The sequence below is a fragment of the Vipera berus genome (assembly GCF_964194415.1).
Source record: "Vipera berus genome assembly, chromosome: 2".
NCBI classification, from domain to species: domain Eukaryota; kingdom Metazoa; phylum Chordata; class Lepidosauria; order Squamata; family Viperidae; genus Vipera; species Vipera berus.
Window position 1 is genome coordinate 183,888,116 of NC_138203.1, and position 12,138 is coordinate 183,900,253.

Genomic DNA, 12,138 nt, shown 5'->3' on the forward strand with positions numbered 1-12,138 from the left:
ATATGGGCGGATTGGTCTCTAGATGAGAGCTTGGTACCACCTTCCTTTCTAAAATAAAATCTCTCTGGCATGAAGTCACAGCCTATTTCACATCCGGTTTACCCCGGGACGTACTACTACGGTCTTGGTAAAGTGCAAAGCTTTTTGTTGTAGAGCTGCGAGCCGAATCCTACGGAAAGGGAATCTGGGTGTTAAAAATCGAAGAGCAAAGCGGCAACGGCGGCAACGGCGGCGGCGGCGGCGGCAGAGTCCATGATGGCTAAGAGCTCCTGAATGACTGAGAAGAGCCGCGGAGTCTCAGTGCTCTAAAGCGCCCTTTTCCCTCCTCGCCGCCCTGGCTTCTTGGCGAAGCCTCTCGGGCAGACTTTCCCGCTGCATCGGCGACGCCGTGCCCAGAGGGTCGCGAGGTGAGTATTGCTCTAGCCTCCCTTTTTTTTCCAGGCTCCCTCCCTTCCCCTTCCCCTTTGCCAGCCCGCTCCCTTTTTCACAGGCGGAGCATTTATGGACGGAGGGGGCTCCTAATGCTGCCTTCTTCCCTAGCAGGTACCTCGTCGGAATGCTGGCCCCAGCTTTCTCCCCCTTACATTCCCCCATCCCCCCGACCCCGGGTGAAAATCCGCAGCGGTGGATGGGCAATTGATCAGAATCGAGGGGAGGGGGAGTGATGGGCGGGGGGAGAGAGAGAGAGAGAGAGAGAGGGAAGGCTAAAACGGGGACCCTGGGATTAACAGGGATTATTTCAGACGTTTCCAACCAGAGCTGGAGGGATTGGGGGCAATGGATGACTTTTCTCCGGGAGAGGAGAACAAAGTTGTTATGCTGGCTGCAAATCCATAAATACCACCATCCCCCCTCCCCTTTTCCATCAAGTCTCCATCTCTGGCTCTGAAGCAGGCAAAAATCACTTGAGGCAGAAATGCCTCTTGAATGATGGCTCCAGGTTTGAAGGGATGTGCCCATAGTGGGGAAGAAGAGATAGGCTGGGATTTCCCTTATGCTCTTTTATTTCAACTATTCCGAAATCAGGGTGCTCAGAATGCAGCGGCAGGGAAAGGATCAGAAGCGGATTGGTTTGTTAGTCGACTTGTTTGTTTGTGGTTTAAATTTTCGCACTTGGCGATTTCCCACTTTCCCCTCTCATCTACAAGCAACGATAGCAATGTATCTCACTCCCCCCACCCATCCCCATTAATTATTTTAAGGATGGCGGTATGGGAGAAATGTAGAGTAAAAAAAAAAAGCATCTTGCCATCTGCCGGTATCTCTGAAATGACTTGCTAGAGGAGGTTCAGTGCAAAAGTTCAGGCTGAAAAGAAGTGGGAGCTTTTCTCATCTCTCCTAGAGATGCAACACTCTTCTTCTTCTTTTTTTTCCCCAGGAGAAGCAGCATTGTGCACCTCCATCTATTACACTCCACCTGAACACCTGTCATCATTTTTGTTCACCTTGCCCTGCCTTTCACTGTAGGTTTCGGACATTTTATATACAAGGACCATCCTGTTCGTTTTTCTTCTTCTCTGCCTCTTTTTTTGCAATGGTGGTTATATTTTCTGGGATTCTGCTTCTCTCCTAAACTGTAGTCAGTTTCAGGGCTGTCAAGGAGCCTTGGACGAAGGAGGGAGGAGGGAGGAGGAGGAAGAACATACCTGATAGAAACAGTGCAACCAAAGTGGATTTCAGCAGTAAGTAGGGAGCAAGGAGCAAGCAGCTAAGCCTGAGCTATAAACAGAATTACAACAGTCAGGCTGCCTTGCAAAATTACCAGTTAAGTTTGCAAGGAGAGGTGATGGGAAACATAGGGCAGGTTTGCTTTTAGAAAACATCTTACAGTAACTGGAACTGAACTGAACTCAGTCATAGAGTGAAAAGGTGCCATATGGAATATTTTGCAACAGGATATCTAGAAGGAAGACAGGCAGGCAGGCAGGCAGGCAGGCAGGCAGGCAGGCAGGCAAGCAGGAAGGAAGGAAGGAAGGAAGGAAGGAAGGAAGGAAGGAAGGAAGGAAGAAAGGAAGGAAGGAAGGAAGGAAGGAAGGAAGGAAGGAAGGAAGGAAGGAAGGGAAAGGTTTGAAGGCAATGTGGATGCAACAATCTCCATCATTATTTCATATTCATTTCATATGCTTTGGGGATTAATGGAACTAATACTAGTCATAGAAAGCATTGAAATTATGTACTTTTTTCAGCTTTTGAAATGTATGCTGTTGTTCAACTAGCTTGCTAAATGGGCACATGCTTGGATCTCTCTCCAGAAGAAAGTTCTGCCCTTTTTCAGGACCTTCTAGAGCTTTCAAGGACTTTAGGAGAAGATCTTTCCTCTCTTTTTCCTGAGATAATCAAGCGGGTGGGATCTGACTCATTAAAACTAAAATAGGTTCTAAGTTCCGTGTTATTGCAAAATGGCTGTACAAATTGTGAACTTAACAGTAATTCTTTCTTAGGAATGAAAAAAATATAATAAAGACACTTGAATTCCAAGACTCTTGAAAATAAATAAATAAAATGATTTAACCTTTGTCTATGAAACTAACTCAGGGATGACCCCACTTTCAAGGGATGACCCCACTTTCAAGAAAATGAAATACATCAGTATACCTGGAAGGGACTTTTCCCTCTGAAAGTCATACCACTGTGAGATAACTCCTTGCTTTTAAGGAAAACCATCACAAGTTCTTTTAAACCTGTTGTATTTTCAAATAATTTGTCAAAGCAAAGAATGCTTACTTCTGGTTTTCTGTTGTTTTCAGCTTCCATAATCTACTAGCAAAATGATGCATCTTCTTTATGACCGCTTTTGGGCCTGGGTTCTTCTTATGAGCACCTTATCTGGAAAAAGGTGGGAAAAAGAGTTTTACTTTTTAAAAATCAGTTTGGGTTGTCTTTTATCATTGCTCAAAAGCAAGTATGGAAAAAGGTTTGATTCATGCATACTGATTTTTTTTTGGGGGGGGGAAGGTTGATTCTGCCTAAACCCCACCTAAGCCAAAATAGGAGGAAATTAAAATAAAACTAAAGCTTGACTGCAAAACATCTTAGGTGGAACTGTTGTTGAGAAAGAGTTTAGCAAAAGCTATTTGATCCAAACTACAAATAGATTAATGATTTCAATGTAGCCATAAAGGGAATAGTCCTCTTTGCAGATAAAGTTTGCCAGCAGTTATGCTGCATATAGCATTTTACATAGGATTTTTTCTGCTCCTATCATCTTGTGCTTTCACTGAAGGAATGAGATCAGGCTGCCAGACTCTGAAGACTGGCTTTTCCTCATGAAGGTAGACTTCAGGAGAGATAAAGATTATAACAATAAGGTCTGGTTATTATACCTATGAATTGAACATTTCATTTCAGCAGACAGTTTGCATGATAAGGATGCAGCCTACAAGCAGTAAGTTCATTGGTAAGATTGTCATTAACATTAGTTTTTAATTTAATTGGATTTATATACCGCCCTTTCCCGAAGGACTCAGGGCGGTTTACAGGGTAATTTAAAACAAGAAATACAAAAGTTAAAAACAATTAAAAATAATTACAACAGTCCCTGAAAAAAGTAAAAAAAAAACCAAGTGAAATTCACTTCACCTGCCTGAACCCTGCCTGAAGGTTAAATGGAAAGTCTTCTTATGCTGAAATCTATCTACATAGACTGCATTTCTATTAGCAATAGAACTAATGAATGAAAAAATACATATTTTCCTTTAAATTACAAATACCAATATATGTGCACTGGCAATTGCCTTATTCCATATCCGTTGTTCAGGAGAGTAATTTAAATTAACCTTATTATAACTAATATATATTTGTAAAAAGAATCTGAGTGTCAGAGACAATCTAGTTTAGTTTTACATGTTTTCTAAAAGAAAAGAACATAAAATGATATATGAATGTGATACTTTATATAGCAGATCAGTGATGAAAGAAGAAAAAGCTGATCTCTTGAAAAGAAGAGAGAACAGAAAGTCTTTTTCTTTATCATTTTTTCCATGCCACGTGCTGACTTGCATGTTTCACCCATAACTAAGATTTGGACCAGAAAATCAAGAAGCATTTCCCTGTTTTTGAAAAATTGTATGAGGTGTTACTATTATAATGACCTGTAGATGGAGTCAGTGTACAGTGTTTTATTATACTTTTTTTTACTGTGAAACACAAACATGATAAATGATATTTTTCTTCAAGTTGCTTAAACTCTACATTAAACAAAAATCATTTTTTAGATAACAGATTTGTCCAATCTTTACTCGCGTGTGATTTCTAACCACTAAGAAATCAATAGCAAGGGAAAAAAATTACAAGTATTGAAATATCCACCAGTGTTATTCAAAGTATCTAGAAGACCCTTCTTCCTTCCTTCCTTCCTTCCTTCCTTCCTTCCTTCCTTCCTTCCTTCCTTCCTTCCTTCCTTCCTTCCTTCCTCAAAGCTAAGTAAAAGTTAAAAATCTGGACAATATTTCATATTGTATTATTATTATTTGGATCATGATATTAATGTTAAGGTATTAAATACTAGCAAAACATGTGAATGCTCACATGAACACATAAATATTTGACCATGAGCACTTTATTGTAAATTAAATGGATATATGAATATAGGTTTTTTTTTGGAAATTAATAGTAGCACATTCATTTATTTGGAACCTGATAATTCTGATATAGTTAAAATCCCATTCCTAAATTAATCACATCTCTATTTTGTTACTGGTATATCAGATTCACACTTGCCTTTTCAATATGTATATGTATGTAAAAATATAGGCTTTCCCACTGAATTCAATGCTGTTGAAGGCCTTCGCTGTTCAGGGAACCTCCAATTGGTTTTATTGGGACATCATGAAATGTGTGGCTTTTGGAGTGGTATCCATGGTTAAACCCAGCTTAAAATCAATTTGACCTCTAAGAGTCAGGCTGATTTTCAATGAATTGTGTTAGTATTAAAGATAATGATAGTCTGAGAAGACACTCCAGCTTGCATTTAGATAGTGCAAACTTGTACTAAAATTTGATACACAGAAAAATTAGAAATGATTCCATTTCACACATTACAAAAAGAGTAGGATTTCATTACATTTCAGCAAGAGTTTGACTGCACTTTATTTGATTGAATGTCTGTGTGAAAATACAAGGGAATATTTTGTCTTACAAAATGGTTGTACAGTTGATAATTACAACTATCTGATTTCAATACTGACTTTGGTATTATCAGAGGACCTCAAACTGGGATGATATTCTAATATGTAAGTTTATATTAATGCCTCTGAACCTTTAAAACTAATTTTATAATATCTGCAATTTTATCTTCTATTTGTTCTTTTGGTTATTTGTGCGCTTAGGAAAAGAAAAAAATTAAATACATGGAATTGCAAGCTTGGTACTTTCTGCCAGTCTTAGCTGTTAATGACACACTTATGGTTAGTTTTCTGAAGTGAAAATAACTTTCAATTGCTACCCACCCACCCACCCGCTAAAAACAAGTAGTTGACAGATGATGCAACATGGAAGTGACTTCCATCTTGAATGTATGAAGGCACTTGTTTCTTTTTAACCAAATAGTATAAGATAGCTTGTTCTGGTTCTAAATTTAAATTTAATATATATATAGAAAGTTCTCTACTATCAAAAGAAGAAATATCCATCAGCTTACCAATTTACACTTAAAACAGACATGTAACATATAGTCCTCTAGAGATGAGGTATTATTAATAAACAATCAATTAAATGTTATTGCTAATAATAAATTAGGCTAAAGGCATGCAAAGTATTGTAAAAATATGAACAAAATATGAATAAAATTTGCTTTCTAATCTGGGGATTAACATTCAAATTTATAGAACACACACAACATGTACTGTATGTATATTTATTATAAAAATTGCTTTTAACTATTATGACTACTGGTTAGACACAGCACTCAGACTTATTTAGGGAAGCTTATTTTTTAAGATTGCATAATTCATTGCTTAAAAGTGATATTTTCTGGATTAACATTTATGAAGCTCCATAGCCTGGAAGAGATTTTTCACCAAACCATGTTTGTTAATCATATCACATCAGGTATTCAAGGAAGGCTGATTCAGTAATAAGCTATGTGACAAAATGATGAAGAAGGAAGTAACTAGATGTTCAAGGGCTAAGTCCTGCTGAGTTTACATTGGAAAACAACACATTTTACAAATGGGATCTTCCTTGGTTAAAGGGCAGAGGAAGGGCTCCAGGATTTGGCTCTGAAACAACTGTGATAGATAATTAGTAGAAAACAGTGTAATTTACTGTAGAAAAGAAAATATAGGACAGTCTTAATAAAAAGAGCAATAGAGACCTGAGGATGAGACCAAAATTCAGCTCATGGCTATTACAAATGCCTGGAAATTATTTGCTATGGATATGAAAATATTTTGCTACACACAGAATGGACATGCATATGCACATATGCAATATATACATTCAGGAATATTAACTGCCACTAAGAATCATACTACAATCACTACTGAAAAAAGAACATGGATACAGTTCCCTGGGCTATTGTTATAAAATCTGGAAAGAATGGGGAAAATATCTCCGTCACCCTAAAATGGAATTTTCTATTCACCAGGAAATGAATTAGTTTTGCTTTCCTAAACCAATTCAAGTATCAAAATAGTCCAAAGTATTTAGATTAAAAAGGAAATGCATTTTAATAAACATAATAAAATCATTGCATTTCCCCCCACAATAGGGACTATGGACTTTATCAGTATATAAACAATGTGGCATTATGTGGATCTGTTACTGCTCATAATGTTCAGTGTATTTTTCTTGTAGGCAAGGATACTAAATTATTTTAGGATTGGGTAGATAATGGGAAGATGCTCTGTTATCCTTGCAAAGCACTCATTTATAAATCAGAAATACATAAAAGATGGGCTGAACAATAAAAAACCCCAGTGTAATTTATTATCTAGGATTGACATGAGGTTTTGAAAGAATATGAATACTTCAAAAGTGAAAGGAGAAAGAACTGTATAATACTCCCATAATCCAGGTTGATGGAAGAGCTTCCATATCTATTAATCAGTAGAAGAAAGATCAAGTAAGTTTCAGAATTATAATTGGACAAGTTTGTTGGTGGACTAATTACTTAAGGTAATAGCATGAGTATCTTTATTTTGGGCATTGATCATCATATAACATGGTGGTTTTCTTTTCAGCTATGGACAAACTTCCTTACAAGATGAAATAAAGGACAACACAACTATATTCACCCGAATTCTGGATCGTTTACTTGATGGTTATGATAACCGTCTAAGACCAGGATTGGGAGGTATGTATTGTTGCAATTTTTGAAAAATCCATAAGAACAATGTTGTTTAAAATGCTTTTATGCATTTTAGCCATTTTGTTTCATAGACTTATAAAATGGTAAAATTACTAAATTACTAAATGATAAAGATGGTTAAAGACACTGAGCTTGGTCAGATGGAAAGCCCAGTTTGAGACCTGAGTGCCATGTGACAGGGTATCCTCCTACTACTTGCCTACCTAGCAGCTCAAAAGCATGCAAATGTGAGTAGATAAATAGGTACCACTTCAGTGGGAAGATACTAGCATTCTGTCTGCCTTGGCATATAGTCATGCTGGCCACATGGCCATGGAAGTGTCTTCAAACAACACTAGCTCCCTCAGTTAAGAAATGGAGATGAGTGCTGCCCCTACGACTCGACAGGGGAAACAGTTTACCTTTATCTTGGAAACACACCATATTCTTTGATGCAAAGCTGAAGAAAGGTGTTTTTCAGGGCCCCTTCTAATTCTGAATAAAAATGCATTGGTTTTTCATTATTATAACATGCATTGAATCTAGAAATAATGTTTCAATCAAAACCAAAAAAGAAAAGAAAAGAAAATTGGTGTTTCATTACTTATATTGCATGACATCATTCAAGTATTTTCCATTAAATGTGATTCACCCTTCATCTCTGACTTACTGTAGTTAAATTAAGCTGAAAATGGTGTCTATGATCACAGTCAAACCTCTGGTTAAAAAGAAGAAGAAGAAGAAGAAGGATATTTTCATATAAAAGTGTCTGATTGGCTGCTAGTCCTCCACACAGTTTGGTTTAAGCAGTATCTGTTCAATTCAAGGGAATCTGAGGTAAAAAGCTCAAAAAGAAATACGGTATAATAACAATTCATTCAGTTCTGATTCTTACTAATAGCTCCTTAGCTTGTACTCCTGAGATCTATGTGTGAAGTAGAGTGCACTTACTCTCAAATATGTACTTATTCGTATTGCCCAACTTAGTCCACATTTTTTAACCGTTCTTAAAAATATGTATATTATGGAAGGGTATGAGGCTTGCAAAAGGTTGCCTACTGTTAGTTGTGTATGTACACATTCCTGAGCATAGAGTAAAGTAAAATAAAATTGAAATTTAGATTAATCAATAACAAAGACTTATAGTTCATGACAGTTAATATCTTATCTGGTTGTAGGCATTATTACTATTAACGTTCAAATTACATTTTCTATTGGAGTTCTCCAGTTTCCTCTAATATTTAGGGGCATATTTTATTTTATTTTTCTTATTTTTAGCATGTGTGTGTTTAGGATCAAAGATGGAGTGGAAGCATGAGATTTTTTCTAGACATGGCTGGAATAGTCAAGCTTTGTCACACTAAATATAAGCCAATAACAGTGCTGTTTGCAGTTTTGATTGCTATTTTATACAGCAGCCAGAAATGTGAATTTCAGCTGAAACTAATAGCAGCGTAATAGAATACCTTCAGAGTCTGGAGAGAATGACCTTGGTTCCCACAGGATCATTCTATGTTTAGTCTAACAAAAGTAAAAGCAACCTGATTCTGCCCCCCCCCCCTTTATGTGGGAACTGAGAACGAATGACAAAGATGGTGTCAGCTAGGTTTGTTGCAGGACTTGACACTAATATTTCATGATCTCATTGATATTCAAGGCAACAAGAAATCTATAACTAGGAAAACCATATATGTGAAAATGGAGGAAATTGAGTACAGAGTTGTGATGTCTGTCTCTGCTTTAGGAACTATAATTCCTGGGGGGAAAATAGCTTGTATGCAAAGGTCCTGCAAGCAGATACCAGATCATGGACATTTTTTTTCTAACTTTTTGTTTGGAGTACATTGCCTATCCTGAAAAGTTTGTTTTTTTAAAAAAAAGAATAATTGAAAATTGAGGAACAATGTAGGGGATGAAGGGAATCCATGGTATTAGGAGATCTGAAGGCAAACTTTTTCCTCTTCTTCTCATAAGAACTTTTACTAGATGTTGGTCACTTACATACACTAAAGAAACCGCTCTGTTCATAGAGGGCATAGTCTGGATGCAAAGTGTGTTTCTTACTCAAACTGTACCTGTTTAAGGTATTGTTCATTAGTTTCTGAAACTGCTGTGCCAAAAGCAAAATAATAATAATAATAATAATAATAATAATAATAATAATAATAATAATAATAATAATAATAATAATAATAATTGCTTGTGCAGCCCTCATTTCAGAGGAACAATATGTTCTGTCTAGATCCCGAAGCATCCACTAAGAATTAAAATATTAAAAAGTGCTTTCTACTCTCAACTATACATCCTTCATAGAAATCTAAAAATTTGACCAACTGAAACATTTAATAGTAACCAAAAGTCATCAAAGCGTTCTGTAGTTAACTAAATATCCAGTGCCTTTTATCACTTTCTGCAATCTATTTAGAAAATGATATTTGATCAAATTGTGTCTGGTAGATTGTTTAGTTAAGCAGTGTTCATCGTTCATTCTACTGATGGAAACTCTAGAAGGTAACAAATCTCTTGAATTTTGAATGTAAGTAAAATGTAAGATTACAAACAATTATTTTGTTGACTTAAAATAACAATATTTCTTCTGCCAATCTGTGGGATTAGTTCAAAAATAAATATTTCTCAGTTCCAAATAAATAAAGTCATTGAGAAAGAGCTAGTAGTATCATTTAGAAATGAATGCAGATGCATCTCATTTAAGAAGAATAAAGAAATTTATGTAAATGTTGTGTCTCAGGATGGATATTTTATGTCATATTATTCAAATGCTTTAGGGCTATTCAAGCTGGGATTTGGATGTAGCTCTGAATGTAGGGCTGAAAATCAAAGGGCCCCGATAGGTACTGGTTTGTAACTATACCCTATGGCCAACCAAATAAGCCCAAGGGCATCCTATTATAGCTAGGATGATTTGGAATTCTTTGTACTTTCTGGCTTCCATGCCTAAGATTTATTTCCTCTACATGGCTGAGATCAGAGTATCTAATTATAGTACAAATATTTGGTTCCTTATTCAAGGTTATCACACATTAATTAGCACCTGTTTCTAACACTTGCATCAGCATCTCCACCAATGGTGGTCATTTGTAGAGGTTTTGCTCACCTGGCATTTATATAAAATATCTTTTTGCTACAGAAAGTCTGTAAAAAGTAGAATATATGATGGATCAAAGCAGAACCACATAGACTGAAAAGAATTAGGTGGTGTGCAGAACATTTTCAGTCTCTTCGAATGCACTATTGGTGCCTTACTGATGTCTGCAAATTCACAAGATTCTTAGAGATGCATTGTACACGTTTGATGATATGCTAAAACAGTTTGATTTAGGCAGGAGCACCCTGTGGGTTTTTATTACATTTTCAAAAAAATTCTTATCCTTATGATTTAAAAAAGTGTAATAATTTCAGATGAGAATACAGTAAGATAAGGGTGTTGTTCAATGCATATTTCATTGATTATATCTTCACTGCTGGTCACTTCTAACTAAACATGTATCTGGTAGCAACCTAGAATAATCCATAGGAGGGATGATTTTTTTCAGTTTTCCAGATTATCATGGCCACTAAAGCATAAACATACACCTTTTAATTATGATTCTTGTATATACTAGGGATAAATGGCTCCTAGTAAGCCCCAGCTCCCTAAAATAATAAAGAATAAGAGAATATATGAGTTAGATCAAGTGTAGATTAGACCTTGATAGTAAGCCCTGATTGATCACATTTACAGAAAGCCAGGAAATTTCACAGACTTCAGTTTACAATTGTTTCAGGCAAAGCAGATATTTTAAAGAGCTGAGATTGGATCAAGTCATAGCTCAGTAGCTCTGTCTTTGAGATTGGCCTTTCCAAATCTGGCAAAAATTCCAAGGTTGGAAAAGTTTCTGATGTCCTCAGCAGCTTTCTTAGATCAGCCACTGTACTTCAACTTTTTCTCAGAAGTTTTAAGAGATAAACAATTCCACCTGTTTTGGATTGATTCAGCTCTTTGAAATTGAGACATAGACTGCATCTCCTCACAGCTTTAGAAAGAGAGGCTTCACAAAGCATCTTAGCATGGGCAAAGCAGCCTCAAAGCACTATCTCCTTTGAAAAGCTCAGTGCTTCAAAAGGTTTGGCTGGCTGGCTGCACCTGGGCATGTACATAGAGCTTTTGGCTTCAGTGCTCATCCAAATGGGAGTGTTCCCTACTTTGCCCTAATATCTACATTCTTTCCCTTTTCTTACTGGATAGCATGAGAACCATAGCATGAAATGCTGACTCTGTAAACCACTTGCAGAGGGCTGTAAAGCACTATGAAGCAGTCTGTAAGTCTAAATGCTTCTGCTGTTGCTATGATCCATTTTCTTTGTGGACTTGTCTACTTCTGTGCGCATATGTCAGGACAGGTGATTAGAGCAGATTTGGTGTGCAGGCATCTGCAGGTGGGAGAGATAGCCAGTGGAATTCTTTTGACCCTTAATTGAATTCAAATTCTGTTTTTCTTTTTCATCTTAAACTGCTTCAAATTTACATTGAGGATCAGTCTGGCAGCTAGAATCAAGAATGAACCAGTAGGTTGAAGGTCACTCTCTGGCACCTAGAAAACTGAGGGTTTTGTAATGACTGTAGGGTTTTATTTTGGTTCTAGTTATACTAAAATATGCAGAATGCTGGAATAGATTAAAATGAAATCCTTTTTTGTCTAATTTACATCTCATTAAACAAATATCCCAGATTAGAAAACTTAAATCAGTTTGTAGACAATTGAAATAATATAAGTTCAACTATTGTAGGGCTATTACTGAACAGACAACAGTGACATTTACTGAAATTCAGTGTTACTGTTTATGATTAA

At 36.5% G+C, this 12,138-nt stretch overlaps 1 protein-coding gene across 1 annotated transcript in view; it reads left to right on the top strand.

Annotated features, from left to right (window-relative positions):
* Positions 1-291: 291 nt before the first annotated feature.
* The window catches only part of LOC308661534 (gamma-aminobutyric acid receptor subunit alpha-1), a gene marked incomplete at its 3' end in the record, with an annotated part of 40,670 nt that continues 28,823 nt past the window's right edge, over positions 292-12,138 (top strand). Inside the window, exons 1-3 of the mRNA XM_081316490.1 lie at positions 292-407; positions 2,748-2,836; positions 7,182-7,294. Coding sequence (XP_081172616.1) covers positions 2,769-2,836; positions 7,182-7,294 — 181 coding nt within the window. The 5' untranslated portion in view covers positions 292-407; positions 2,748-2,768. The remainder of the gene's footprint in view (positions 408-2,747; positions 2,837-7,181; positions 7,295-12,138) is intronic.